The sequence below is a fragment of the Pristiophorus japonicus genome, chromosome 3 (genome assembly GCF_044704955.1).
Source record: "Pristiophorus japonicus isolate sPriJap1 chromosome 3, sPriJap1.hap1, whole genome shotgun sequence".
Lineage (NCBI taxonomy): Eukaryota > Metazoa > Chordata > Chondrichthyes > Pristiophoridae > Pristiophorus > Pristiophorus japonicus.
Genome location: NC_091979.1, coordinates 214,688,495 through 214,715,850, shown reverse-complemented (window position 1 = coordinate 214,715,850; position 27,356 = coordinate 214,688,495). Strand labels below are relative to the sequence as shown.

Genomic DNA, 27,356 nt, shown 5'->3' with positions numbered 1-27,356 from the left:
CTCTCTCTCCCCCCCTTCCCTTCCTCTCCCCCCTTCCCTTCCTCTCCCCCTCTGCACCCCCATCCCGCCACCCCCCCCATCCCCACTCCACAAACACACTTCTCGCATCTCTGTCCCCTTCTCCCTCCAACCCCTCTTTTTTAGGTGATCACTACCTTTCAAAGGCTGCATCACAACTGGAATTTTCCTCCATGTCAGGAGCAGTGCTGTGGCTCCAGACCCACCCTGATGAGCGGCCTGGGATTAGCCAATAATTCCCTCTCTGTTGGTAGCCCAATTAACACGAGGACAATCCAGCTGTTAGCACTTCGGTGGAAGGCTAGTAGCCGGATGTTTTATTTCTGATTTCCTTCACTTGTGCCATTTGTCATATTTCTATTCACGGGATATTACAATTGATCCAATCTAATCAAGTTCATCCCAGTCAGCAGCTGTAATGTTATTACTTTAAACTAATTACTGATCTCTGAAACCTTTCTGACGCAAAGAGAAGAGAAGAACAGGTTCTTAACTTCACTGTAATCAACACGGTTTTTAAATGTTTGGCAGAACCACAAATCCAGAGTTTTGTTAATTGCCCAGATTTTGCTGGAGCAGGGCATCATGTGGTATAGAAACATAGAAAATAGGTGCAGGAGCAGGCCATTCAGCCCTTCTAGCCTGCACCGCCATTCAATGAGTTCATGGCTGAACATGAAACTTCAGTACCCCCTTCCTGCTTTCTCGCCATACATCTTGATTCCCCTAGTAGTAAGGACTTCATCTAACTCCTTTTTGAGTATATTTAGTGAATTGGCCTCAACAACTTTCTGTGGCAGAGAATTCCACAGGTTCACCAGTCCCTGGATGAAGAAGTCTCTCCTCATCTCGGTCCTAAATGGCTTACCCCTTATCCTTAGACTGTGACCCCTGGTTCTGGACTTCCCCAACATTGGGAACATTCTTCCTGCATCTAACCTGTCTAAACCCGTCAGAATTTTAAACGTTTCTATGAGGTCCCCTCTCATTTTTCTGAACTCCAGTGAATACAAGCCCAGTTGATCCAGTCTTTCTTGATAGGTCAGTCCCACCATCCCGGGAATTAGTCTGGTGAATCTTCGCTGCACTCCCTCAATAGCAAGAATGTCCTTCCTCAAGTTAGGAGACAAAAACTGTACACAATACTCCAGGTGTGGCCTCACCAAGGCCCTGTACAACTGTAGCAACACCTCCCTGCCCCTGTACTCAAATCCCCTCGCTATGAAGGCCAACATGCCATTTGCTTTCTTAACCGCCTGCTGTACCTGCATGCCAACCTTCAATGACTGATGTACCATGACACCCAGGTCTCGTTGCACCTCCCCTTTTCCTAATCTGTCACCCTTCAGATAATAGTCTGTCTCTCTGTTTTTACCACCAAAGTGGATAACCTCACATTTATCCACATTATACTTCATCTGCCATGCATTTGCCCACTCACCTAACCTATCCAAGTCACTCTGCAGCCTCATAGCATCCTCCTCGCAGCTCACACTGCCACCCAACTTAGTGTCATCCGCAAATTTGGAGATACTACATTTAATCCCATCGTCTAAATCATTAATGTACAATGTAAACAGCTGGGGCCCCAGCACAGAACCTTGCGGTACCCCACTAGTCACTGCCTGCCATTCTGAAAAGTCCCCATTTACTCCTACTCTTTGCTTCCTGTCTGACAACCAGTTCTCAATCCACGTCAGCACACTACCCCCAATCCCATGTGCTTTAACTTTGCACATTAATCTCTTGTGTGGGACCTTGTCGAAAGCCTTCTGAAAGTCCAAATATACCACATCAACTGGTTCTCCTTTGTCCACTTTACTGGAAACATCCTCAAAAAATTCCAGAAGATTTGTCAAGCATGATTTCCCTTTCACAAATCCATGCTGACTTGGACCTATCATGTCACCATTTTCCAAATGCGCTGCTATGACATCCTTAATAATTGATTCCATCATTTTACCCACTACTGAGGTCAGGCTGACCGGTCTATAATTCCCTGTTTTCTCTCTCCCTCCTTTTTTAAAAAGTGGGGTTACATTGGCTACCCTCCACTCGATAGGAACTGATCCAGAGTCAATGGAATGTTGGAAAATGACTGTCAATGCATCCGCTATTTCCAAGGCCACCTCCTTAAGTACTCTGGGATGCAGTCCATCAGGCCCTGGGGATTTATCGGCCTTCAATCCCATCAATTTCCCCAACACAATTTCCCGACTAATAAAGATTTCCCTCAGTTCCACCTCCTTACTAGACCCTCTGACCCCTTTTATATCCGGAAGGTTGTTTGTGTCCTCCTTAATGAATACTGAACCAAAGTACTTGTTCAATTGGTCTGCCATTTCTTTGTTCCCCGTTATGACTTCCCCTGATTCTGACTGCAGGGGACCTACGTTTGTCTTTACTAACCTTTTTCTCTTTACATACCTATAGAAACATTTGCAATCCGCCTTAATGTTCCCTGCAAGCTTCTTCTCATACTCCATTTTCCCTGCCCTAATCAAACCCTTTGTCCTCCTCTGCTGAGTTCTAAATTTCTCCCAGTCCCCAGGTTCGCTGCTATTTCTGGCCAATTTGTATGCCACTTCCTTGGCTTTAATACTATCCCTAATTTTCCTTGATATCCACGGTTGAGCCACCTTCCCTTTTTTATTATTATGCCAGACAGGAATGTACAATTGTTGTAATTCATCCATGCGGTCTCTAAATGTCTGCCATTGCCCATCCACAGTCAACCCCTTAAGTATCATTCGCCAATCTATCCTAGCCAATTCATGCCTCATACCTTCAAAGTTACCCTTCTTTAAGTTCTGGACCATGGTCTCTGAATTAACTGTTTCATTCTCTATCCTAATGCAGAATTCCACTATATTATGGTCACTCTTCCCCAAGGGGCCTCGCACAATGAGATTGCTAATTAATCCTTTCTCATTACACAACACCCAGTCTAAGATGGCCTCCCCCTAGTTGGTTCCTCGACATATTGGTCTAGAAAACCATCCCTTATGCACTCCAGGAAATCCTCCTCCACCGTATTGCTTCCAGTTTGGCTAGCCCAATCTATGTGCATATTAAAGTCACCCATTATAACTGCTGCACCTTTATTGCATGCACCCCTAATTTCCTGTTTGATGCCCTCCCCAACATCCCTATTACTGTTTGGAGGTCTGTACACAACTCCCACTAACGTTTTTTGCCCTTTGGTGTTCTGCAGCTCTACCCATATAGATTCCACATCATCCAAGCTAATGTCTTTCCTAACTATTGCTATAATCTCCTCTTTAACCAGCAATGCTACCCCACCTCCTTTTCCTTTTATTCTATCCTTCCTGAATGTTGAATACCCCTGGATGTTGAGTTCCCAGCCCTGATCATCCTGGAGCCACGTCTCCGTAATCCCAATCACATCATATTTGTTAACATCTATTTGCACAGTTAATTCATCCACCTTATTGCGGATACTCCTTGCATTAAAACACAAAGCCTTCAGGCTTGTTTTTTTAACACCCTTTGTCCTTTTAGAATTTTGCTGTACAGTGGCCCTTTTTGTTCTTTGCCTTGGGTTTCTCTGCCCTCCACTTTTCCTCATCTCCTTTCTGTCTTTTGCTTTTGCCTCCTTTTTGTCTCCCTCTGTCTCCCTGCATTGGTTCCCATCCCCCTGCCATATTAGTTTAACTCCTCCCCAACAGCACTAGCAAACACTCCCCCTAGGACATTGGTTCCGGTCCTGCCCAGGTGCAGACCGTCCGGTTTGTACTGATCCCACCTCCCCCAGAACCAATGCCCCAGGAATTTGAATCCCTCCCTGCTGCACCACTGCTCAAGCCACGTATTCATCTGCGCTATCCTGCGATTCCTACTCTGACTATCACGTGGCACTGGTAGCAATCCCGAGATTACTACTTTTGAGGTCCTACTTTTTAATTTAGCTCCTAGCTCCTTAAATTCGTTTCGTTAGGCTCGTTAGACTTTTTCCTGCACCCTTCAACTCAAAAACGTTGCGCCGTGAATTGCTGGCAGTGCGATCTGGTAATGGTGCGGCGAGAGCAACAGGGACCTTAATAGACAATGGGACCAATAGTCCATCTCCAGAGGAACGATGGAGAAGGAAGGAAAGAGACAGATTTTATTATATCTGCAATTACCATTGAATAACTCCACAAGGCCTTGTACTGTGAGTAAGAGCTGTGTGACTTCAGTCCATTTAATATAACTGTAAAGTGAGGGGCTGCATGGCTGGCTGGCCTTTTATATGTCCCTGCACACCAGGGCAGGAAACCAACAGCAGCGCCCTCAAGTGGTACATCGTACATAGTTACATAGCGAATACAAAGAGTTTGCATACATGGCATCATTTCCTCCACTCCCCCCCCCCCACAGTCTTTGATGCGAGTTGATTACAGGTTAAGGTGAACCGGAGCCCTGGGCTCCCTGGTTGACCGTCTGAGTGTTGCTTCTGGCCTGGGTGAGTTGGTTGGGCCACTGCTGTCTTGCAGCGCGACTGGTTGGGCTGGACTGTTGGGATGGTGGTATCATCCTCGTGGTTGGCATTGAGGTCTGTTGTCGATTGGGCGTGTGTCGGTGGGTCGCTGAAGATGAGGTCCTCTTCTGGTAGTGCCTGGTTATCTGTGAATCGTAATTTGGTTTGGTTCAAATGTTTTCTGCACATTTGACCGTTAAGCAGTTTGGCATCAAACACTCTATTCCCCTCCTTGGCTAATACAGTACCGGTGACCCATTTGGGGCCCTGACCGTAATTCAGCACAAACACAGGGTCATTTACAGTGATGTCGCGTGATACAGCCGCGCGATCATGGTACGTGTTTTGCAGATAACACCTGGTTTCCACCTGATCAATGAGGTCAGGGTGTACTAAGGAGAGCCTGGTTTTGAGTGCTCATTTCATTAGTAATTCTGCAGGGGGAACCCCGTTAAGTGAGTGGGATCGTTTCCTGTAGATGAGCAGTACCCTGGACAGGCGGGTTTGTAAGGAGTCTTCTGTGACACGTTTCAAGCTCTGCTTTATGGTTTGGACTGCTGCTCCACTTGGCTGTTGGATGCGGGCTAGAACGGGGCAGATCTGACATGCCTGATGCCATTCCAGGTCATGAATTCATTGAATTCCGATCTGGTGAAGCACGGCCCATTGTCACTGACAAGAATGTCAGGTAAGCCATGGGTGGCAAACATGGCCCTGAGGCTTTCAATGGTGGCTGCAAACGTGCTGGATGTCATTATTGCACATTAAATCCATTTGGAGTAGGCATCCACAACAACCAGGAACATCTTTCCCAGAAAAGGGCCGCATAATCCACATGGATCGTGGACCATGGTTTTGAAGCCAGGACCAGAGACTGTGGAGACTCCCTGGGAGCATTGCTCAGTTGTGAGCATGTGTTACACTGGTGCACGCACAACTCCAGGTCCGAGTCAATGCCGGGCCACCAGACGTGGGACCTGGCGATAGCCTTCATCATGACTATGCCTGGGTGGGTGCTGTGTAGGTCACGTATGAAGGTTTCCCTGCCTTTCTTTGGCAAGATAACGTGAATGTCCCATAAAAGGCAATCTGAATGGATCGACATTTCGTCTTTATGACAGTGAAACGGCTTGATTTCGTCCTGCATGTCTCTAGGGACCGCTGACCAGCTCCCATTGAGGGCGCAACTTTTTACAAGGAATAGCAGAGGATCCTGACAGGTCCAGGTCTTAATTTGGCAGGCTGTTATGGGTGACCCTTCGCTATCAAAGGTATCCATGGCCAGTAGCAGGTCTGCGAGCTGCGCCGTTTCCACCCCGGTGGTGGGCTATGGTAGTTGGCTGGGAGCATCGGCACAGTTTTCAGTGCCTGGCCTGTGGCGGATCACATAGTCGCAGGCAGACAGTGTTAGTGCCCATCTTTGGATTCGAGACGAAGCATTGGTGTTTGTGCCTTTGCTTTCCAAAAACAATGAGATTAGGGGCTTGTGGTCCGTCTCTAACTCGAACCTGAGTCCAAACAAATATTGGTGCATCTTTTTTACATCGTAAACACAGGCTAAAGTCTCCTTTCGACCATGCTGTAGCCTCTTTCGGCCTTTGATAGGCTTCTGGATGCATATGCAACCAGTTGGAGCTTGCCCACTGCATTGGCTTGCTGCAAAACACACCCGACACCGTACGACGACGCATCACATGCTAAAACTAGACGGTTACATGGGTCATATAACACCGGCAACTTATTCGAACACAGCAGGTTTCTGGCCTTCTCAAAGGTGGCCTCTTGATTTTTACCCCAAGCCCAGTCGTCTCTCTTGCGTAACAGCTTGTGCAATGGTTCCAGCAAGGTGCTCAACCCTGGAAGAAAGTTACCAAAATAGTTGAGGAGTCCCAGGAACGAGCGCAGCTCCGTTACATTTCGTGGTGTGGGTGCATTCTTGATGGCCTCTGTCTTCGAGTCCGTGGGTCTGATGCCGTCTGCCGCAATCTTCCTCCCCAGGAATTCTACTTCTGGTGTCAAGAAGATACATTTGGCTCATTTCAACCGGAGCCCAACTCTGTTTAGTCGACTTAAAACTTCTTCCAGGTTGTGCAGGTGTTTGGGGGTGTCATGGCCAGTGTTGAGGATGTCATTCTGAAATACGATGGTGCGTGGAACCGATTTCAACAGGCTCTCCGTGTTTTTATGGAATATGGCTGCAGCCGAGCAAATCCCGAACGGGCGCCTGTGGTACATGAGCAGTGCTTTGTGTGTATTAATGCATGTTCATTTTTTCGACGACTCAACCAGCTCCTGGGTCATGTAAGCGGAGGTTAGATCCAGCTTGGTGAACGCCTTTCCCCCTGCTAATGTCGCGAAAAGGTCATCGGCTTTGGGTAGTGGATACTGGTCCTGTAACAAGACTCGGATGATCATTACTTTGTAGTCACCGCAGATTCTAACCGTACCATCACTCTTTAGTACCGGAACAATCGGGCTGGCTCACTGGTTGAACTCGACTGGTGATATGATTCCCTCACGTTGAAGTCTGTCCAATTCGATCTCCACTTTCTCCCTTATCATGTAGGGGACCGCTCGAGCCTTGTGATGAACAGGCCGTGCCTCAGGGACCAAGTGGATCTGTACTTTGGCGCCTGTGAAGTTGCCGATGCCTGGTTCAAATAAAGATGGGAACTTGCTCAACACTTGAGCACAGGAAGCATTGTCCACTGACGATAATATTTTGACGTCTTCCCAGTTCCACCGAATCTTCCCCATCCAGCTTCTGCCAAACAGCGTTGGCCCATCGCCTGGTACAATCCACAGTGGCAGCTCGTGTGCCTCTCCATCGTAGGATACTTTTACGTTCGCACTGCCAATAACTGGTATCAGTTCCTTGGTGTATATTGTGTTCCTAACACAGATGAGACTGCACACAGGGAGGTTAAAGTAACAGCGACCTCAGTCTTTATTAAGACACTCCAGAGGGATGCTGGGATCCCTTGGGACTTCAGGGGATGCGCTCCCTGGTGGCGGAATATGGGAGTGCATGCTTTACAGATACACAACATCACTCCCCACCAAAGTCAAAGTGAAAACTATTTACAAGGTGAGGCGGTCGGGAGCCTTTCTTTCCCTGGTGGACCGCCTCGGTACAAATGTCTGTTCTGATGTGTTGGCTGTGCACTCACTGGGTTGGTGTGTTGTTGGCCCTGCAGGGCTGCTGGGTGAGCCTGGCCTTGCTGGGCTGTTGGGCGTGATGGGTTCGATTTCCTGGTCCGGGGTGGTGTCGTTGATCCTTTGGATGTGTGTTGTGGGCTCGAAAAAGGTGGTGTCTGCTGTGAGTTGTTCAGGGCAGTCTGTGAACCGCAGCCTCTTGTGGTCCAGGTGCTTTCTGCAAATTGTCTAGTTTGACTACAAACACCCTACTCCATTCTTTAGCGTGCCCGCGATCCACTTGAGACCATGTCCATAGTTTAGCACATACACAGGGTAATTCAGATCAATTTCCTGTGACACAGTGGCGTAACCATCGTTTACATTTTGTTGCTGCCGCCTGCTCTCTACCTGATCATGCAGGTTGAGGTCAACCAGCGAGAGTCTGGTTTTAAGTGTCCTTTTCATGAGTAGCTCAGCTGGGGGCACCCCTGTGAGCGAGTGGGGTCTCGTGCGGTAGCTGAGCAGTACTCGGGACAGGCGGGTTTGGAGTGAGCCTTCTGTGACTCATTTGAGGTTCTGTTTGATTGTTTGTACTGCCCACTCTGCCTGCCCATTGGAGGCTGGTTTAAACGGGGCCGAGGTGACATGTTTGATCCCATTGCGGGTCATGAATTCTTTAAGTTCGGCACTGGTGAAACATGGCCCGTTGTCACTGACCAGTAGGTCAGGCAGGCCGTGGATGGCAAACATGGCCCTCAGGCTTTCAATGGTGGCGGTGGCGGTGCTTCCCGACATTATTTCACATTTAATCCATTTTGAAAAAGCATCCACCGCCACCAGGAACAGTTTACCGAGAAACGGGCCCGCATAGTCGACATGGATTCTCGACTATGGTCTGGAGGGCCAGGACCACAAACTTAGTGGTGCCTCTCTGGGTGCGTTGCTCAACATGCTGCATTGCCTTACACAGGACTCTAAGTCAGAGTCGATACCGGGCCACCACACGTGGGATCGGGCTATCGCTTTCATCATTACTATACCCGGGAGTGTGCTGTGGAGATCCGAGATGAACGTCTCCCTGCCCTTTTTGGGTAGCACTACTCGGTTACCCGACATCAGGCAGTCTGCCTGAATGGACAGCTCGTCCTTTCACCGCTGGAATGGCTTGATTAGCTCTTGCATTTCAACGGGGATGCTGGCCCAGCTCCCATGCAGTGCACTGTTTTTTACTAGGGACAACAGAGGATCTTGGCTGGTCCAAGTCCTAATCTGGCAGGCCGTGACAGGTGATTTATCATTTTCAAACACTTCCATGACCATCAACAAGTCTGCGGTCTGCGCCATCATCAACAAGTTTGCAGGCTGCGCCATTTCCACCCCCATGGTGGGCAATGGTAGCCGACTGAGAGCATCCGCACAGTTCTCGGTGCCTGGCCTGTGGCAGATGATATAGTTATACGCTGATAGCACGAGTGCCCACCTTTGTATGCAGGCTGAGGCATTAGTATTTATCCCCTTGTTTTCAGCAAACAGGTATGTGAGGAGCTTGTGATCAGTTTCCAGCTCAAATTTGAGGCCAAACAGGTACTGATGCATTTTCTTTACCCCGAACACACACGCTAATGCCTCTTTCTAAATCATGCTGCCTCTCAGCCTTAAACAAGCTCCTGGAGGCATAGGTGAAAGGTTGCAACTTCCCCGCAATGTTAGCTTGTTGTAATACACACCCGACTCCGTACGACGACACATCACATGCTTTACACGGGTTATACAATACAAGCAGCTCGTTGGAGCATAAAATGTTTCTGGCTTTCTCAAAAGCAATTACTTGTTTTTTTCCCCCACACCCAGTTCTCACCTTTACGCAATAACACATGTAGGGGCTCTAAGAGGCTGCTTAACCCCGGTAGGAAGTTACCAAAATAATTGAGGAGTCCCAGGAACGACTGCAGCTCCGTGACGTTTTGTGGCCTGGGCGCGTTCCTGATAGCCTCTGTCTTGGCATCTGTGGGCCGAATGCCGTCCGCCGCGATCTTTCTCCCCAAAAATTCCACCTCTGTTGCCATGAAGACGCATTTCGACCTCTTCAGCCGCATCCCTATGCGATCCAATCACTGGAGGACCTCCTCCAGGTTTTGTAGGTGCTGGACGATGTCCCAACCCGTGATCAATATGTCGTCCTGAAAAGCCACCGTGCGTGGCACCAACTTGAGTAGGCTCTCCATGTTTCTCTGGAAGATCGCTGCAGCTGACCGAATTCGAAACAGGCACCTGTTGTAGATGAACAGTCCCTTGTGCGTGTTGATGCAGGTGAGGCCCTTCGAAGACTCCTCCAGCTCCTGCGTCATGTAGTCTGAAGTCAGGTCGAGCTTGGTGAACGTCTTGCCTCCTGCCAGCATCGCAAATAGGTCGTCTGCCTTAGGTAGCGGGTATTGGCCTTATAGCGAGAAACGATTAATAGTTACTTTATAATCGCCGCAAATCCTGACCGTGTCATCATTCTTGAGTACTGGAACAATCAGGCTGGCCCACTCGCTGAATTCCACTGGGGAGATGATGCCTTCGCGTCACAGCCTGTCCAGCTCGATTTCCACTCTCTCCCTCATCATGTGAGGTACCGCTCGCGCCTTGTGGTGAATGGGTCGTGCCTCTGGGACCAAGTGGATCCGTACCTTCACCCTGGAAAAGTTTCCAATGCCTGGCTCAAAAAGGGAAGGAAATTTGTTGACAACCTGGGTACATGAGGCCTCATCGACATGTGATAGCACTCGGATGTCATCCCATTTCCAACGGATTTTGCCCAGCCAGCTCCTTCCAAGCAGTATGGTGCCATCGCCCGGGACAATCCACAGTGGCAGTTCGTGCACTGTGCCCTCGTAGGTGACCTTGACCATGGCGCTGCCCAGGACAGTGATAAGCTCTTTGATGTACGTTCTCTGTTTTGCGTGGATGGGGCTCAGGGCTGGTCTTAGTGCCTTGTTGCACCACAGTCTCTCAACATCTTTTTACTCATGATGGATTGGCTAGTGCCAGTGTCCAGTTCCATGGCTATGGGTAAGCCATTCAATTTTACATTTAGCATTATAGGTGGGCATTTCATCGAAAATGTGTGCACCCCTTGTACTTCAGCATCTGCCTCCTCTCTGAGGCTCAAAATTGCTTTGATCCACCATGGACCAATCTTCCTCTGCCACAAATTGGTTAGCAGGTTTTGCAGAGCTTGCAGCTCATCTGCAAGCTCGTTGGAGGTGCCCCATTGTTCCACAGCTCTTGCAAACATACCCTTTGAAGCGGCATGAATAGGCTGAATGGAAGCCTCCACAACACCAACAAGGTGTGAATTGCATTCATCCTTTGTTGCGGATTCTGAGTCATCTGGGTCACCTGAGGCCTGCTGGCAGTTGCAGACTCGTGGTTTCTGCCCTGTACATTTCAGCTCGCAAACACAGTTCCAGTTAATTTATGAACATTGCTAGCACTTGTGTGCTGAGAGATTTGTTTGGTTTTATCACTGGTGGACATAAACGCCTGTGCTATCGCAATGGCCTTACTGAGGGACGGTGTCTCTACAGTCAAAAGTTTTCGTAGGATGGTCTCGTGGCCAATGCCCAGTACAAAAAAGTCTCTGAACATTTTCCCCAGGTAGCCATCACATTGTCCCGCAAGTCGCCTTAGCTCGGCCACGTAGCTCGCCACTTCCTGACGTTCCGATCGCTGGCATATGTAGAACCGATACCTCGCCATCAGCACGCTCTCCCTCGGGTTAAGATGCTCCCGAACCAGTGTACACAGCTCCTCATACGACTTATCTGTGGGTTTCACCGGAGCCAGAAGATTCTTCATGAGGCTGAAGATCGGTGCCCCACAGACTGTGAGGAGGACCGCTCTCCTTTTTACAGCGCTTCCTTCTCCATTCAACTCGTTGGCTACAAAGTACTGGTCTAGCCATTCGACATAGGCTTCCCAGTCCTCACACTCTCAGAACTTCTCCAGGATGCCCACAGTTTGCTGCATCTTTGTGTTGGATTCGTATACTCGTCGCCAGTTATTGTGTTCCTAACACAGATGAGACTGCACATGGGGAGGTTAAAGTAACAGTGACCTCAGTCTTTATTAAGACACTCCAGAGTGAGGAACAGGCCTTAGGGGCCGGCTTGTATACAGTGCTCCCAAGGGATGCTGGGATCCCTTGGGACTTCAGGGGATGCGCTCCCTGGTGGTGAACATGGGAGTGCATGCTTTACAGATACACAACAGTGTAAGTGCGCAGCTTTATTTGAATCGGGCTCAGCTTGGGTCTTTGTGCTTTGTTGTTGCCCCACAGCCTTTCAAATGCCTTCTGGCTCATAATTGACTGACTCGCCCCCGTGTCCAACTCCATGGATACAGGAACGCCATTTAATTTGACTTTTATCATCATGGGAGGACTTTTTGTGGAGAGGGTGTGGACCCCGCACACTGCTCCCTCGAGCTGAGTTGCCTCTCTAGCTTGTCCTTTGTGATCCACGCTGGATCGGGACTCTTCTGCCGACTCCACTGCCACGTGGTGAGTTGCAGTACGTTTGCACATTCGCTGGAGGTGGCCCCTTGTTTTGCAGCTTTTGCACGCATCGTCTTTAAGTCGACATTGATGGGCCCCTTGATTACCCCCGCAACGCCAGCATTGTGTAATGATTTTGTATTTACACCCCTTGGCGGCCTAGCAGCAGCAGGCATGTAGGCTCTGCTCTGTACAGTTCTTATTAGTGCAACAGTTCTGCCTGCAATCGGCGTTATTTTACGTACAGTACTTGCCAGTGAGCTCCAATTCTGGTAGGTAGTCATCTGTATGGTATCGCGACTCGAGGACGTGAACGCCTGGCTTATGGTGATGGCCTTCTTCAGGTCAACGGTTTCAGAGCCAGTAGCTTGCGAAGGATATCCTCGTTGTCTATGCCCATCACAAAAGTGTCTCGCAATGCATCGTTCAAAAATCTCACGAATTTATACGGTCCCACAAGCCATCTTAATTCAGCGACATACTTTAGCATGTCCTGGCCCTTCGGGCGGTGGTGTATGTAGAAGCGATACCTAGCCATTGAGGTGTTCCCAAATCAGTGTGTGCAGCTCTGCGTATGACTTCTCTGTTGGTTTCACTGGTGCAAGCAGATTCCTGATGAGGCCGTAGACCGTGGACCCACAGCTGGTCAAAAGAATCGCTCTGCGTTTTCCTTCCAGTGCCTCGCCATCCAGGTCGTTGGCCACGAAGTGCTGGCTAAGTCGCTCGATAAAGGGTTCCCAATCTTCACCCTCTGCATACTTTTCTAAAACACCATGACTGCGTAAAAGTTTGTGATCTGTAACTCGTCGCCAGTTATTATGTCTGCAATTACCATTGAATAACTCCATGAGGCCTTGTACTATGAGTAAGAGCTGTGTGACTTCAGTCCAATTAACACGACTGTAAAGTGAGGGGCAGCATGGCTGACCGCCTTTTATATGCCCCTGCACACCAGGGCAGGAAACCTCTGGGGCCTTCAACAACAGCACCCTCAGGTGGTACATTGTATTCACTGTGTAAATATGTACAAACAGTTTGCATACATGACAGATTTTGCAGAAAAAAGAATGGCGTTCGTGAAGGACGCTCGCCTCGTAAACAACTTGGGAAAGAGGTACCCCGGGAATTGTGAATCACCACAAGTTTCTGATGATTTCTGCTGCTCCGCCATTAGCCCCACGAAAATGGCATCTCGCCCCTGACTGTTTCTTGAAGTTGCTGCATTCGCTACAGAAAGTCACGTCTGGTAATTATCGGCCCAAGTACCCTTTTGACAATGTGATATTTGTTCATGACTGCTAGTCAACCTTTCTGGTGCAGAAAGTGAATATTTAAAAATGTGGAGTCTCATTCCTTCAGGTTGTGAATTGTTTTAGGAGTATTTAACAATGTTCACTTTTTAAAACATTTTTCTTACTTTTCCTTTCATCTCTTTTTTTCCCTCTCTATTTCTCTTCCTGTACCTGATTTGACTCTAATTCACCCTCCTTCTCAGTCCTTCCTCTGTTTATTTCACAATCCTTTAATCTCATTGGTTATGGAGAGACACATTGGTCACTGAGATCCCAGATGTCCTGTTGCCCTCACCGCACTATTACCGGCTCACAGATCCAGCAACTTACAGGGCAAAATGTTTCAAAATCGAAACGTGCATGAAGAAGTCTAACTAACGATGCTTTGCTCCAGCAAAATCTGGTCCATTGTGAGACAAATCAGGTACAGAAAGACAAGTAAAGAGAAGGAGAAAAAAGACAAAGGCAAAAAATATAAATTAAAAATTTCACAAGCCTCAAGAACTATTACTACCTGTAGGAATGAGACTCCACAGTTTCAGTTGTTTCTTTTCTGGGCCAGGGACGTTGAGTGGCATTGCAGGTTACAAAAATCTCGTCATCAGCAGGGTACTTGCATCATTAAGTACCAGCCCCAACTTTACTCAGGATATACGGCACAGAAACAGGCCATTCTGCCCAACCAGTCCATGCTGGCGTTTATGCTCCACTCGAGCCTCCACGCAGTCGTGCTTGGTGGTCTGTGCCTCGGGTGCTGTGCTGGTCTGCTCTCTGGTGCCAGATCCAACCTCAGGTGAGGGCTTGCTGTGCCTCTCAGCGCAGAAGGCATTGATCACTGGAGAGGTGAAGTCCTCCCACTTCCACTGGATCTTCTCCATCCACCTTCTTCCGAGTAGCGTTGGTCCATCACCTGTAACAATCCACAGAGGTAACTTGTGCACCACGCCATCATGGAGTACCTTTACATCCGCACTACTAACAACTGGGATAAGTTCATCGGTGTAGGTGCGCAGCTTTGCCTGAATCGGGACCAACTTGGATCGTTCAGTTTGATTGTCCCACAGCCTCTCAAAGGCTTCTTGATTCATTACTGATTGGCTCGCCCTCGAGTCCACTTCCATGAAGACTGGAACGCCCTCTATCTCGACTTCCATCCTCATCGGGGAACATTCGGTGGTGCAGATAAACATGCTGTACACCTCATCGTTGGGCTGAGCTGCCTCTCTGCCTATCGTTTCATAATCCGTGTTGGATTCATGGCCATCTGCAGAGTCTTCGACACAGTGAGTCATATTTCTCTTACACATTCACTGGAGGTGGCCCTTTGTGCTGCAGCCTTTGCATACATAGTCTTTAAAACAGCACTGGTGAGCCCTGTGATTCCCTCCACAACGCCAGCATGGGGCTACTCGATTAGCCCCCCTCGGCGGTCTCTGAGTTAAGGGACCTGTTCTCTCTTCCCTGAGAAGGTTCGTGTTCTACAGTCCAGCCTCTAAAAGGCCACTCTGTGCACAGTACTTGCCGGGTTTGAGTCCTGAGGATGAGTCATCTGCCTAGAGCCGCAGGTCGAGGTCATGAATGCCTGGCTCACAGAAATGGCCTTCTGCTGTGTGACTGTGGTATCTGCCGACAGTAGCTTATGTAGAGGGCCCTCATGGCCGATTCCAATGACAAAAATGTCCCGCAGCGCTTCGGTGAGGTGGTTGCCGAAATCACACGGTGTCGCCAGCCTCCTGAGGTCTGCAGCGTATTTTGCAATTTCCTGGCCTTCGGGCCGTCAGCGGGTGTAGAACCGGTGTCTGGCTGTGAGGATGCTCTCCTTGGGCTTGAGTTGCTCATGGATCAGTGTTACGAGCTCCTCGTACGTCTTGGTAATTGTCTTTGCTGGTGCCAGCAAGTCCCTGACGAGGCCATAGATGGTGGGCCCACAACTGGTTAGCAAGATAGCTCGGCGCTCATCAGCCAGTGTGGCCAGATTGTCTCCTGCCAGGTCGTTTGCTGTGAAGAAGCGGTCGAGCCTCTCCACAAAGGCGTCCCAATCATCACCATAGGCGAACTGCTGCAACGTACCAAGGGTAGCCATTTTCACGTGAAAGTACATAATCTCGTCGCCAAATGTTATGTCCTAGGATGCTCTGATAATTACTCCACGAGGCACTGTGTTGTACTTGAACTGTAGTGACCTTAGTCCTTTATTGATAACTCCAGAGTGAGGATCACCCCTGGTGGGCTGCCTTTTATACTAGGCCAGGCACACCTGTACAGGTAACCTACAAGTCTCCTACTGCTGTGCCCTCTGGTGGCACACCTTGTGATAGTACCAACAGTAGCCATGTAGGATACATGACAAATTCCCTATTGGATTTATTACATTGATGGCCTCTAGTTATGCTCTTCCCCACAAGTGGAAATATTCTCTCTGTATCAAAACCTTTCATCATTTTAAAAATCTCTATTAGGTCACCCCAGCCTTCTTTTTTCAAGAGAAAAGAGACACTTAAAGGGGCAGCGCATGCCGACAATACAGGGGAAGCACGCTGTTAAAGGGCAGAACCTTTTCTGATATGTATACCCTCGCAGTTCTGGTATAATTCTTGTAAATCTTCTCTGCACCTTCACCAGTGCCTCTATACCCTTTTTATATTATGGCGACCAGAACTGTATGCAGCAAGTGTGGTCCAACGAAGATTCAATATAGGTTTAGCATAACTTCCCTAGTTTTCAATTTTATACCTCTGGAAATAACTCCATGATTCTACCTCTCTTCACGGGCACGGCTCTTTAACAGCGCGCTGTCCCTGCAGTGTCGGCTCGGCGCTGCCCCTTTAACACTGCTCTGCTCCTTTAACAGCGCGCTATCCCTGCAGTGTCGGCTCGGCGCTGCCCCTTTAATACTGCTCTGCTCCTTTAACAGTGCACTGCCCCTGCAGTGCCGGCACAGCGCTGCCCCTTTAACACTGCTCTGCTCCTTTAACTGCGCGCTTCCCCTGCAGTGTCGGCTCGGCACTGCCCCTTTAACACTGCTCTGCTCCTTTAACAGTGCGCTGCCCCTGCAGTGCCGGCACAGCGCTGCCCCTTTAACACTGCTCTGCCCCTTTAACAGCGCGCTTACCCTGCATTGTCCGCACAGCGCTGCCCCTTTAACACGGTGCTGCCCCTTTAACAGCGCGCTTACCCTGCATTGTCCGCACAGCGCTGCCCCTTTAACACGGTGCTGCCCCTTTAACAGCGCGCTGTCACTGCAGTGTCGGCTCGGCGCTGCCCCTTTAACACTGCTCTGCTCCTTTAACAGTGCGCTGCCCCTGCAGTGCCGGCACAGCGCTGCCCCTTTAACAGCGCGCTGTCGCTGCAGTGTCGGTTCGGCGCGGTTGCCATGGTCACCCGGCCTGGTAGCAGGCCGCCGCCATGTTCCTGAGCAAGAAGGTGGTGCTGTCGCGGGCCCGGGCCTCTGAGCTTGACACCGTCAGGAAGCTCAACTGCTGGTGAGTGTGTTGGGGCAGGAGCTCTCCCACCGCGGGCTCTCGCGGCCGAGCCCCAGCCGTGCACCGGCCCGCGGCTCTCAAACCGGGTACGCCGCGGTTATATGCAGCTGCTAACTAATCATAACTAGTGCAACTCTGGTCAGTAACTACTGCATCTGGATGTTAACGCGTCAGAGCTAGTGTAACCTGGTAACTAGGTTAATCCCAGCCAATAATTAGTGTAAGCCCACACAGTAACTAGTGTCACTGTAGCCAATAACTAGTGTAACCTGATCGCAACTACTGTAGCCCACACAGTAACTAGTGTCACTGTGGCAAGTAGCTAGTCATTTGGTTATTACTTGTGTAATGCCTGCCAGTAATTAATTTAACCTGGTTATAACTACTGTAACCCCAAACCAGTAACAAGTGTAAACCTGAGGAGTCACCATTGTAGACCCAGAGATCATCGTGTTATCTCGCCAGTAACTGTCGTAACCCAGTTTAGCAAATACTGTAACCCAGCCAGTAAGCAATGTAATGCTGCTGCTGTAACCCCAGTATGTCCCATCCTCAATCACATTTAATCCCATGGCCAAATCACCTTTTACTGACAAGGATGCTGCAATTTGGTTAGTCATGTCTCCAATTAATAATATATTCATCAAAGGGAAAATATTAGCAGGACTATGGAGAGGGGGACTAATTAGATAGGTCTCTGAGGGACAGCACAAGCAAAAAAATGTAGTGCCCTCAAAAAAAACAAAAAAAGGGGGCACTTAAAGTTTTTGGAGTGTGCCCCCATCTCCCCCCCCCCCTTTTTAATAAAGGGACACTTGATTATTGGTGTTTACAAAAATAGTTGTAACGAAAGTAACCAATGCAATCCCATCAGTAACTACAGTAATCGGAATGGTCCCCGTGACCTTGGGCTGGAATTTGATGGAGCAGGGCAGCTTAGAAAAAAGAAATACTTGGGTTTATATAGTGCCTTTCACGACCACCGACTATCTCAATGTGCTTTACAGCCAATGGTGTATTTTGGAGTGTGGTCACTGGCTTATCAGAGCAAGTCTGTGTCTGGTAACTTTTAATTCCTGAAGATTTTAACTCAGTTTAATGTCTCATCTGAAGGACGGCACCTCCGACAGTACATCGCTCCCTCAGCATTGCACTGGAGTGTCAGCCTAGATTTTTTTTTGTGCTCGAGTCCCTGGAGTGTGACTTGAACCCACAAACTTCTGACTTAGACTTTTTCCTGCACCCTTCAGCTCAAAAAAGTACGAGTTAATAACAGGGCTGCGAAGGCAACTGGGACCTTAGTGAATGGTGGGACAAATACAGTATATCTCCTTAACTAATGAGATTAAAGGACTGAGAAAGAAGCAGGGGAAGTGTTAGGGAATGGATATTTTTACTTTGAAATTTATAAGTTATTCCACAAGCTAATAGGGTTCAAAGTCATTTATTGGCTTCTCTAGGAATTAAGCATACGACCATTACCAATAATTATACCTGTGCTTGGTATTCTTGACGATACTCGACCGTAGAATTCCCACCTTGTAGGTTTCCAGCTCGATGGGTTAATGGCTGATCAGGCCTTGAATTCTAAAGAATCTTCCACTTTGAAATGTGAGAATCTGCACATTTCTACATTACCTCATCAATTAGCTGCCAAAACTCCAGTTTTAACAGAAATCACTCCCTGCGCACGATTATGACTTTACCTTGACTTAGCTGTCAATCAAGTCGTTCAACTGGAGACAGTTACAGGAGTCCAAGTCTTGCACAAATGTGTTCTTGGAGGAGTTAATCCCGAGGACAGCAGAGGCTCGGACGAAGAAAACTTGTAATCAAATGCTTATCAGTGCAAGTCACTATCTGGTAACTTTGAATTCCTACTGAACATTTTACTGGAAATGAAACTGCTATTTACAGCCTTCTAACAGAAACTTGCTTGGAAATGAAAGTCAGAAATTAGATGACTAAACTATTAACCCTTTTGTTACAGAAGGACTGAGCAGGAAAGTGAGTTAGAGTGGGTGAATTCAATGTCCAATCCGGTACAGAAAAATAAATAGAGAAGGAAAGAAAGATTGGATTGTGAAAGGCAGAAAGGAATAGTAAGAAATAAAATGTAAAAAGTTGACATTTTTTAAATTTCCTAAAGTATCAGACTTTGCTCAGTCGGTAACACACTCGCTTCTGAGTCAGAAGATTGTGGGTTCATAGTCCCATTGCAGAGACTTGAGTACAAAAATCTAGGCTGACACTCCAGTGCAGTGCTGAGGGAGTGCTGCAGTGTCAGAGGTGCCGTCTTTTGGCTTCGACGTTAAACCAAGGCCCGTCTGCTCTCTTGGGTGGATGTAAAAGATCCTGTGTCACTATTTCGAAAAGAGCAGGGGTGTTGTTTCTGGTATTCTAGCCAATATGTATCCCTCAATCAACATTACAAAAAAAAAGATTCTCTGGTCATTATCGCATTGCTGTTTGCGGGTGCTTGCTGTGCGCAAGTTGGCTGCCACGTTTCCTCCTACATTTCAAAAAGTGCTTCATTGGATGTAATGCGCTTTGGAATGTCCAGTGGTCATGAAAGGCGCTATATAAATGCAAGTCTTTTCTTTATTTCCAACAATTCACAACCTGAAGGAATGAGACACTTTTAATTGTTCACTTTCTGTGTCAGAGAGGTTGATTGGCAGTCATTAACAATTAACACGGCGCTAAAAGGGTACTTGGGATGATAATTACCAGACTTGGCTTTCTGTAGCGAGTTTAATGGGCAATTAATGTGCAAATGTAGTAACCTCATGAAACTCTCAGGGAGGTTAAGGGCACGAGGCTAATGGTGGATTGTGCAGCAGCTTGTGGCGATTTGCAATTCTCGGGGTACCTCTTCCTCGCCACAAGTGGTTGGGTTGTTTACACACTAATAATGACGAGCATCCTTCACACACGCCGTTCTTTTTTCAGCAAAATCTATCTCTTTCCTTCCTTCTCCATCGTTCCTCTGGAGATGGACTATTGGTCCCATTGTCTATTAAGGTCCCTGTTGCTCTCGCCGCACCATTACCAGATCGCACTTCCAGCAATTCACGGCGTAACATTTTCAAGCTGAAGGGTGCAGGAAAAAGACTTAATGGGGCATGCCACATGATGTCCTGCTCTAGCCAAATCTGGGCAATTAACACAAACTTTGGATTGTGGTTCTGCCAAACATTTAAAAACCGCATTGATTATAGTGAAGATAAGAACCTGTTCTTCTCTTCTCTTTGCGTCAGAAAGGTTTCAGAGATCAGTAATTAGTTTAAAGTAATAACATTACAGCTGCTACGTGGGACTAACTTGATTTGATTGGATCAATTGTAATATCCCGTAAATAGAAATATGACGAAATGGCACTAGTGAAGGAAATCAGAAATAAAACATGTGGCTACTAGCCTTCCACCGAAGTGCTAACGGCTGGAGGGAAATGCAGTTGTGGTGCAGCCATATTTATCACGTTGTTAAAAGGGTGCTTACATTGCTAGTTATTAGACAAAACTTGCTGCAGTGAATATATGACAATTAGTGTGCAAATCCAGCAACGTGATGAAACTCCAGGAGGTTAAAGGAGAGATGCCATTTTCACAAGGCTAACAAAGGAGGGGCACAAATCATCCAGCAACTTGTGGCAATTTGCAATTCCCAGGATATTGCATCTTCTCTCTCAAGTTGCTGGGTTGTTTACACCTGAATAACGTTAAGCATTGTTCACACACCGTTATTTTTTCAGCAAGTTCTAGGCCAAGGCTTGTCATTTGCAATCTTGGAGCCAGGATTTGATGGACCTCTCTGGATCCCACAAGGGCCTATTCATGTTCACGATTTTAAACTTGCTTCTCTTCATCTGACAATTATTCTACCTCTAACAATTTATTTGATGTATTCAATTGTTTGAAATATTGTGTGCAGTTCATACAAAAATAGTTAATCCATGGTAAACTGATGGTGCTACTTCCTAGCTGAGTCATAATGCAACAGTTCTGTTGCAATAGTTTTAAGTACAAAATCTGTCTATAAATACATCAATTCATTTAAGTTTAAAATTTATTTTTGTTGCTTTTTGTTCCAGGGGGAGTAATCTCAAAGATGTAAGTATCCTTTCTCCCTATCCTATGTTATTTTCCCTTGTCCAGCCCAGTGCAGTGTAATGTTTAATAGTATACAGGATTTTTTTTTAGAAATTGGACAGTAGATAGATCAGCATCTGAAAAGAGGTTGCCGTCTTGGGTGGCCATTCTCTCATCTGAACTCGTGTAGGGAAGTAAGACCGTTCCTTTCAAGGGGAAATGGAAACAAAACAGAAGTGAGTATACCAAGTCCAGCTTACTGCTTAAATAGAGTACACGACTGTTACAAAGAAGAGCTCTGGTAGTTTGTGATGAGGTATTATGAAGGCAAAACAGCGCTTTGGAGTAATTTAGAAACACTAATTTAAAAGCTTTCCATTCAGGAAGCATCTCAAAAATGAATGGCGCTTATAAAACACACTAGTGAAAAGGTAGTGTTGAGGGACATGGTGAGAAGGTGGAGTTGTGGAATATAGTGAGAGTGGAAGAGCCATTTGGTGGGTTTGTGGGGCACGGTGAGATGTTGCTGGTTATAGTGTGAAGGTGATAGATGGGATTGGGGATATGGTTTAAAGGTGTGTGTTGGCTAGACTGATATGAGTATGTGGGGATCGGGTTGAGGGATACAGTGAGAAGCTGGGCTGGAGGGATACTGTGTGACAGGGCTGGTTGGATACAGTGTGAAGTTGTGATGGACGGCCCACCCCCCATCCCAAGTGCGCGCCCGCCCCCCCGGGCTCTGGACCCACCCAACACCGGGAACACTCTCCCCGCACCCAACCTGCCCCGTCCCGTCAGAATCCTTCCCAAATGCCGAACACCCCCGGATGTCGAGCCCCCAGCCCCGGCCACCCCGGAGCCACGCCCCCGCGACGCCAACCACACCACTTCCACCAACCGCCATCTGCGCAGTCAACCCGTCCACCCCACTCTGAACACTCCCCGCACCGAGGCACAGAGCCCCCAGGCCTGCCCCTCCAACACATTTCGCCCCCCCCCCCCCCAAACCTCCGCTGCAATGTGGCCCCTCCTGTCCCCCGCCCTGGGTTTCTCTGCCCCCCACCTCCACCACTCTCCCCTCCATCCCCCGCCCCCGTCTCCCCTCAACATCCCTCTGCCTCCCTGCACAGGCTCCCATCTTGGGGGCTGTAACTTCTGGGGCAGGGAATTTTAGCCCCCAGCGTGGAAGTCCTGCTCCCGCCGCAGAATTGGCCTTGCCACCCCTCAATGGAAGCAGAGTGCAATTTCCCACACTCCATGTTGTGGAAAAATATTTCCGAGACTGTATAATATATAAAGAGAGGTTTATTAAATCGGAGACAAAGCTTTGGGAGAAGTGTTAAAGACCCCTGTCTTTGAACCATCTTCTCAAATTGGTATCTGCAGTGAAGTCCTTTTATCTTACAAATTACGTCACTTTACAACACATGCTTTAGCACCACAAAGCTGTTACTATCGAAGGCTAAGCTTTTGATATATAACCCATCCTGCATTGTGACAGGACAGTATAAACAAGTGCAGGCTTTTGACACCGGTATAAACAAACATACCTAGCACTTAACTCTCCAGTGTTCACAATGCATCAGTATTGTCCCTTACAAAATTCATTTAAAGGGGAAAATAAAACAAATGTTTGGTCCCGTATACAATCAAATATATGTCCAAAAATCCGCTCCAACAATATTCCCCCATTTGGTCCTGGAGGATGTTTACGAAATCCAGATGACCACAATGATAGTAGCATATATTCATCCTTTGAGGTATGTTACTTCTTTGATGTTCCGTATATCCACCTTGCCTGTAGCTCTAGGCTACCCTTCAAAGATAGTGGTCGGTGTCATTGTTGTCTGTTTCTTCATCCTTGGTGTCTTCAGGTATTTCCATCAGGTGTGCTTCTTCTTCGGCTACTGGCATCAGTCGAGCCATCATAACTTTACAGCAGATATTAAAACACCCGATAATCAGACAGCAAGTAATTATTATTACAACCAGAATAATTACTCCATGCATAAGATAGGACCCCCAGGATCCCCCTAACAGCCAATCAAATCAGCCAGATCCTCCTGCTGTCGTGGATAACTTCTTTACCTCCCTTCTTATGTGATCAGCGAGATTGGTTATGTTTTCTGAATTATCGGGAATGTAAGTGCAACATTCAACTCCAATTAAGGCACATTGTGCGTATGGCTACCATTTCAGCCGTTATACCCTCTATTGCTTCAGCAGTGTCGTTAACTATCTGTTCCAGTACCCTCTCTAGGTTACGTAATTCATCCATGGTGCGTCCTATCCTGAATGGGAGCATCATGACCCCAAATAGCCTCTCGACCGGGGTAAGATCTCGTCTTAGTCGACCTGGTGTCTGTACTTCTGCTAAAGTACGTATCCGTCTGACAAAAGGGACCACATATCCCAAATAACAGGACCCACTCCAGTTCTGAGGCAACCAGGGGTAGGCCTTATGCCCGCACACAAAATAAGTGCCATTGTATCTGTTAGATTCGATCCCAATCTCTCTCTCAGCCCCCGTCGCCACCTAATCTTCGGGTCCCAGTCCTGGCTACGTGTCTGATTCTTCAAACCCTCTATTTCAAAGAACCCCTGGTTTGTTGTTTCGCTGGCTATTATGTTCCACCTGGTGAGGTTAAAGTATCCTGCTACAAAACCTGTTTCCTCACCGGTCAGGTTTCTAGTGAAACAAATGTCAGCAGTGGGCCTTCCAACTCCTGAGGTGTTGGTCAAAACCAGGAACAGGGGTCGTACCGACCTATTGTATTCCGGCTGGTACCATCCGTCAATGCATCCAAAAGGTAACCGCCCCCCCCCCCCCCCTCCACGTTTCTTTATTACCCACTCTGGTTCCAAGTATCATTTACTTCCCCTGTATCGTTTTGTCGCCTTACCCACTCCGCTACTTCCGAAATGTTAAGGGAGATTGACCTCAAAGGGATGCCTCCTTTGCTATGTATGGGGATGTGCGAACATACCCAGCAACTAGAAAAGTTCTCATTTTGCGCATAAACATAAGACGTACAAAAAGGTATTCACATGTAACTCTCGTTTAGGTCTAGCTAGCAGGCCGGACCTAACACGAACTATGATAATCGCACCGATCGCAATATATAGTTTCATCTTATTACTCTATAATTAACAAATAGTCAAAGGCAAAATGGCCGTATGGCTTGCTTGGAGAATCTCTCGCTGTCAATCTGTAAATGGACAAATAACAACAACTAATGTGTGTGCTAAACGGCTGGTTCAAAAACCTTAAGCTGGGTTCAATGCTTCCATTGTCTGTTCCCTTTAACATCGATGCAGGCACAAGTGTCCTTGCTGATTATAACCTCATACGGTCCTTTTTGGGGCAAACCCCGGTTTTCCCGGGAGGACCCTTACCATAATGCGACTTCCCGCCAACGGGACTTCAGGGAGCTTTGTAAGCTCTGCTTCCGTGTCTCTTTCTTCCTGATTGTCCCTAACTAGTGATGTTCTCTGGTAATTGCATCGCCCTTCCTGTCATTAGTTCATAAGGAGTTAATCCGGTTGTCCGGTTTACCGTGGCTCTTAAATTCATCAATATAATGGGTAATACTTCTGTCCACGCTTTTCCTGACATTTGCATGGCCTTGGCCAGGGCGTTCTTAAGGGTACGGTTCATGCGCTCTACCATCCCAGAACTCTGCGGGTGGTAGGGGATGTGGAATTTTTGTTTTATGCCCATCAGCTGGCATATTGTTTTTACAATTTCCCCATCGGGGAATCACCTGCTCAGTCAATATCCTTGCCACTGTTGAGGCAGTGCAATCACGTGTGGGGAAAGCTTCCACCCACTGGGTAAATTGATCTATAATCACTAGGCAATATCTTTTTCTCTCCCATCCCTTTCCACCACCAATTTCTCCCAAGACTCCCGGTCATGGCCTCTCATCCTGAATGAGACAGGCCATGATGCAACTCCAATAAGGTATTCTGTATGCATTCGGGCGCCATTACCTTGTCGTTTCGTCTCCAAACGTTATCCTTCCCTTGCGTTGCGCCCTGCTTTGTCCACATACCTATTTCCTCCTCAGAAGTGTCCTGGTGTAGTTTCTCAATACTTATCTGTTCGTATCGGGCCCCAGCGGCACTGACTTAATTTTAATAATTTAAAATCATTATCAATGGAGAGTGTTTTTTTTTTTAACCTCTTCAAATTCTTTTTTTTCAATTTAGTAAGTTATGTCTTTATCCATCGCAAACACCCCTTCTCCCCCATGCTGTCATATAATCGTGCACTACCCCGAATGCATATCTACTGTCCGTATAGATATTAACAATCTTATTTTCCAATAATTCCAGTGCTCGGGTGAGAGCTACCAGTTCTGCCACTTGAGCTGAAGACCTCCCATTAATTCGCCCTGATTCAACTGTCTCTAGATCCTGGTTAACTACGGCCCATCCGGTACGAGGTAGTCCCTCTACGTATTTTCGTGAGCCGTCCACAAACAAGGTTTGTTCTGCGGTTTGAAGGGGGGCGTCTTTTATTCTATCCTCTTCTATATCCTCACATACCTCTTCGCAAAAGTGGGGTTCCCCTTCACCCAACATACCTTCTGCGGGGTTGTTTCCTGCTTTATCTTTTTCTTTTCTAAACTGCTAAAGCTTACTGTTTTAGCCTTTTTCAAAAGTCCCTTTTACACCTTCACAGATAGCTCACCACTCGCCCAGGAGTTTGACCTGATCCCTGAAGTATTTCTAAATTTAAAACTTTTTTTTTTTTACTGAGCCAGAAGCTTTCGTGTCAAGGTTTTACACAAAGGAAAATGGGAGCGTTTTAAAAGGCATTCTTTATCTCATTCCTAGACTAAATTTATGTCTTTCAACCCAATTGCATGTTTTCTTTCGACAAGTAAGTGAGCGTGTCAAATTCTTTTTTTTTTACTACCGGGACCATGTATTTTTATCTTTTACTCAACAAACCTATCCTTTGTGCATTTCCTAGCTCCGTAACTTATCATCCGAATATATCCACACCTTCGTTTCTAACTTAAAATGTAATACCATAAGGTTCACAGTTTCTTAAACTTCACACATACAGGACAACACTACGAAGGGTTTAAAAAAAAAAAAAAACATTTCACTCTGTTTGGAAAGAGTGGGTGGAGCTAAAACAGGCAGGCAACTCCACACCTTCTTAAAACAGGCTTTCATTCATTCCACAGTCAAAATTACTCGAGTACTCTTCATTCAAAATAGACACTCTCAAAAGTCTCTCTTCATTCAACAAAGTTTATGTCTGGATCCATATGTCACTTAAGATAGTTACTATCAGCTTTTTTATGGCATTACGTAATTATGCAAGTTACAATTAATGATAGGAATTAATTAATGACCCGGGCAGCCCGCGTTTTACATTCCCTTCCTTACCTTCCATGTTCGCCAGTCTCGGACGTTTCCCTTTGTTTCTGTAATACTCATGGCCACGACTACTCTGTGGAGACCCTTTGTCTTCGCAACAAAGCTAGCGTGTTTCCTTACCACCGGAGTTTCGGCTCTAGGTCGGAGTAATCAGTTCTCTTCCGCACCGACCTTATTTACTAAAGGGACAACTCAAACTGGTTAGTCAGCCTCTTCCCGCTATCTGTTTACTCGTATCTTATACACTATCCCATCGTGCCCGTACACCTCTCTTTTCAGTCTCTAACACCAGATTCCAGATACTGTCTTAAGTGATCGCGTCTGATCAGACAGTATCCTGTTCGTGACGCCATTTTGTTGTGGAAAAATATTTCCGAGACTGTATAATATATAAAGAGAGGTTTATTAAATCGGAGACAAAGCTTTGGGAGAAGTGTTAAAGACCCCTGTCTTTGAACCATCTTCTCAAATTGGTATCTGCAGTGAAGTCCTTTTATCTTACAAATTACGTCACTTTACAACACATGCTTTAGCACCACAAAGCTGTTACTATCGAAGGCTAAGCTTTTGATATATAACCCATCCTGCATTGTGACAGGGCAGTATAAACAAGTGCAGGCTTTTGACACCGGTATAAACAAACATACCTAGCACTTAACTCTCCAGTGTTCACAATGCATCAGTATTGTCCCTTACAAAATTCATTTAAAGGGGAAAATAAAACAAATGTTTGGTCCCGTATATAATCAAATGTATGTCCAAAAATCCGCTCCAACACTCCACTTCCTTTGGGGGCAGTTACCGGGGCACAACTGGATGCTTCTGTGACAGTTTGAACTGGTGCTCTCCACTCCCGTCCTGTGATTGTTGGAGCTGGTGCTCTCCACCCTCTGTCCTGTGACAGTTGGAACTGGTGCT

General features: G+C 47.2%; 2 protein-coding genes across 4 annotated transcripts in view; one reads left to right on the top strand and one right to left on the bottom strand.

Moving 5' to 3' along the window:
- The window catches only part of trpm2 (transient receptor potential cation channel, subfamily M, member 2), a 410,019-nt gene extending 391,265 nt beyond the window's left edge, over positions 1 to 18,754 (bottom strand). The window contains exon 1 of the mRNA XM_070876247.1: positions 18,657 to 18,754. The gene's annotated coding sequence lies outside the window, so the exon portion shown is untranslated. The remainder of the gene's footprint in view (positions 1 to 18,656) is intronic.
- Positions 16,813 to 27,356, top strand: part of cfap410 (cilia and flagella associated protein 410) — a 52,931-nt gene continuing 42,387 nt past the window's right edge. Inside the window, exons 1-3 of one of the 3 annotated variants that reach the window (XM_070876249.1) lie at positions 16,887 to 16,950; positions 21,044 to 21,062; positions 21,153 to 21,277. Coding sequence is in view for 1 of the 3 variants with exons in the window: in XM_070876248.1 (XP_070732349.1) it covers positions 16,874 to 16,950; positions 21,044 to 21,062 (96 nt within the window). In the remaining 2 variants the exon portion in view is untranslated. Of the gene's footprint in view, positions 16,951 to 16,974; positions 17,037 to 21,043; positions 21,063 to 21,152; positions 21,278 to 27,356 lie in introns of those variants that run through there. The other 2 variants (XM_070876248.1, XM_070876250.1) reach the window with 2 other exon arrangements.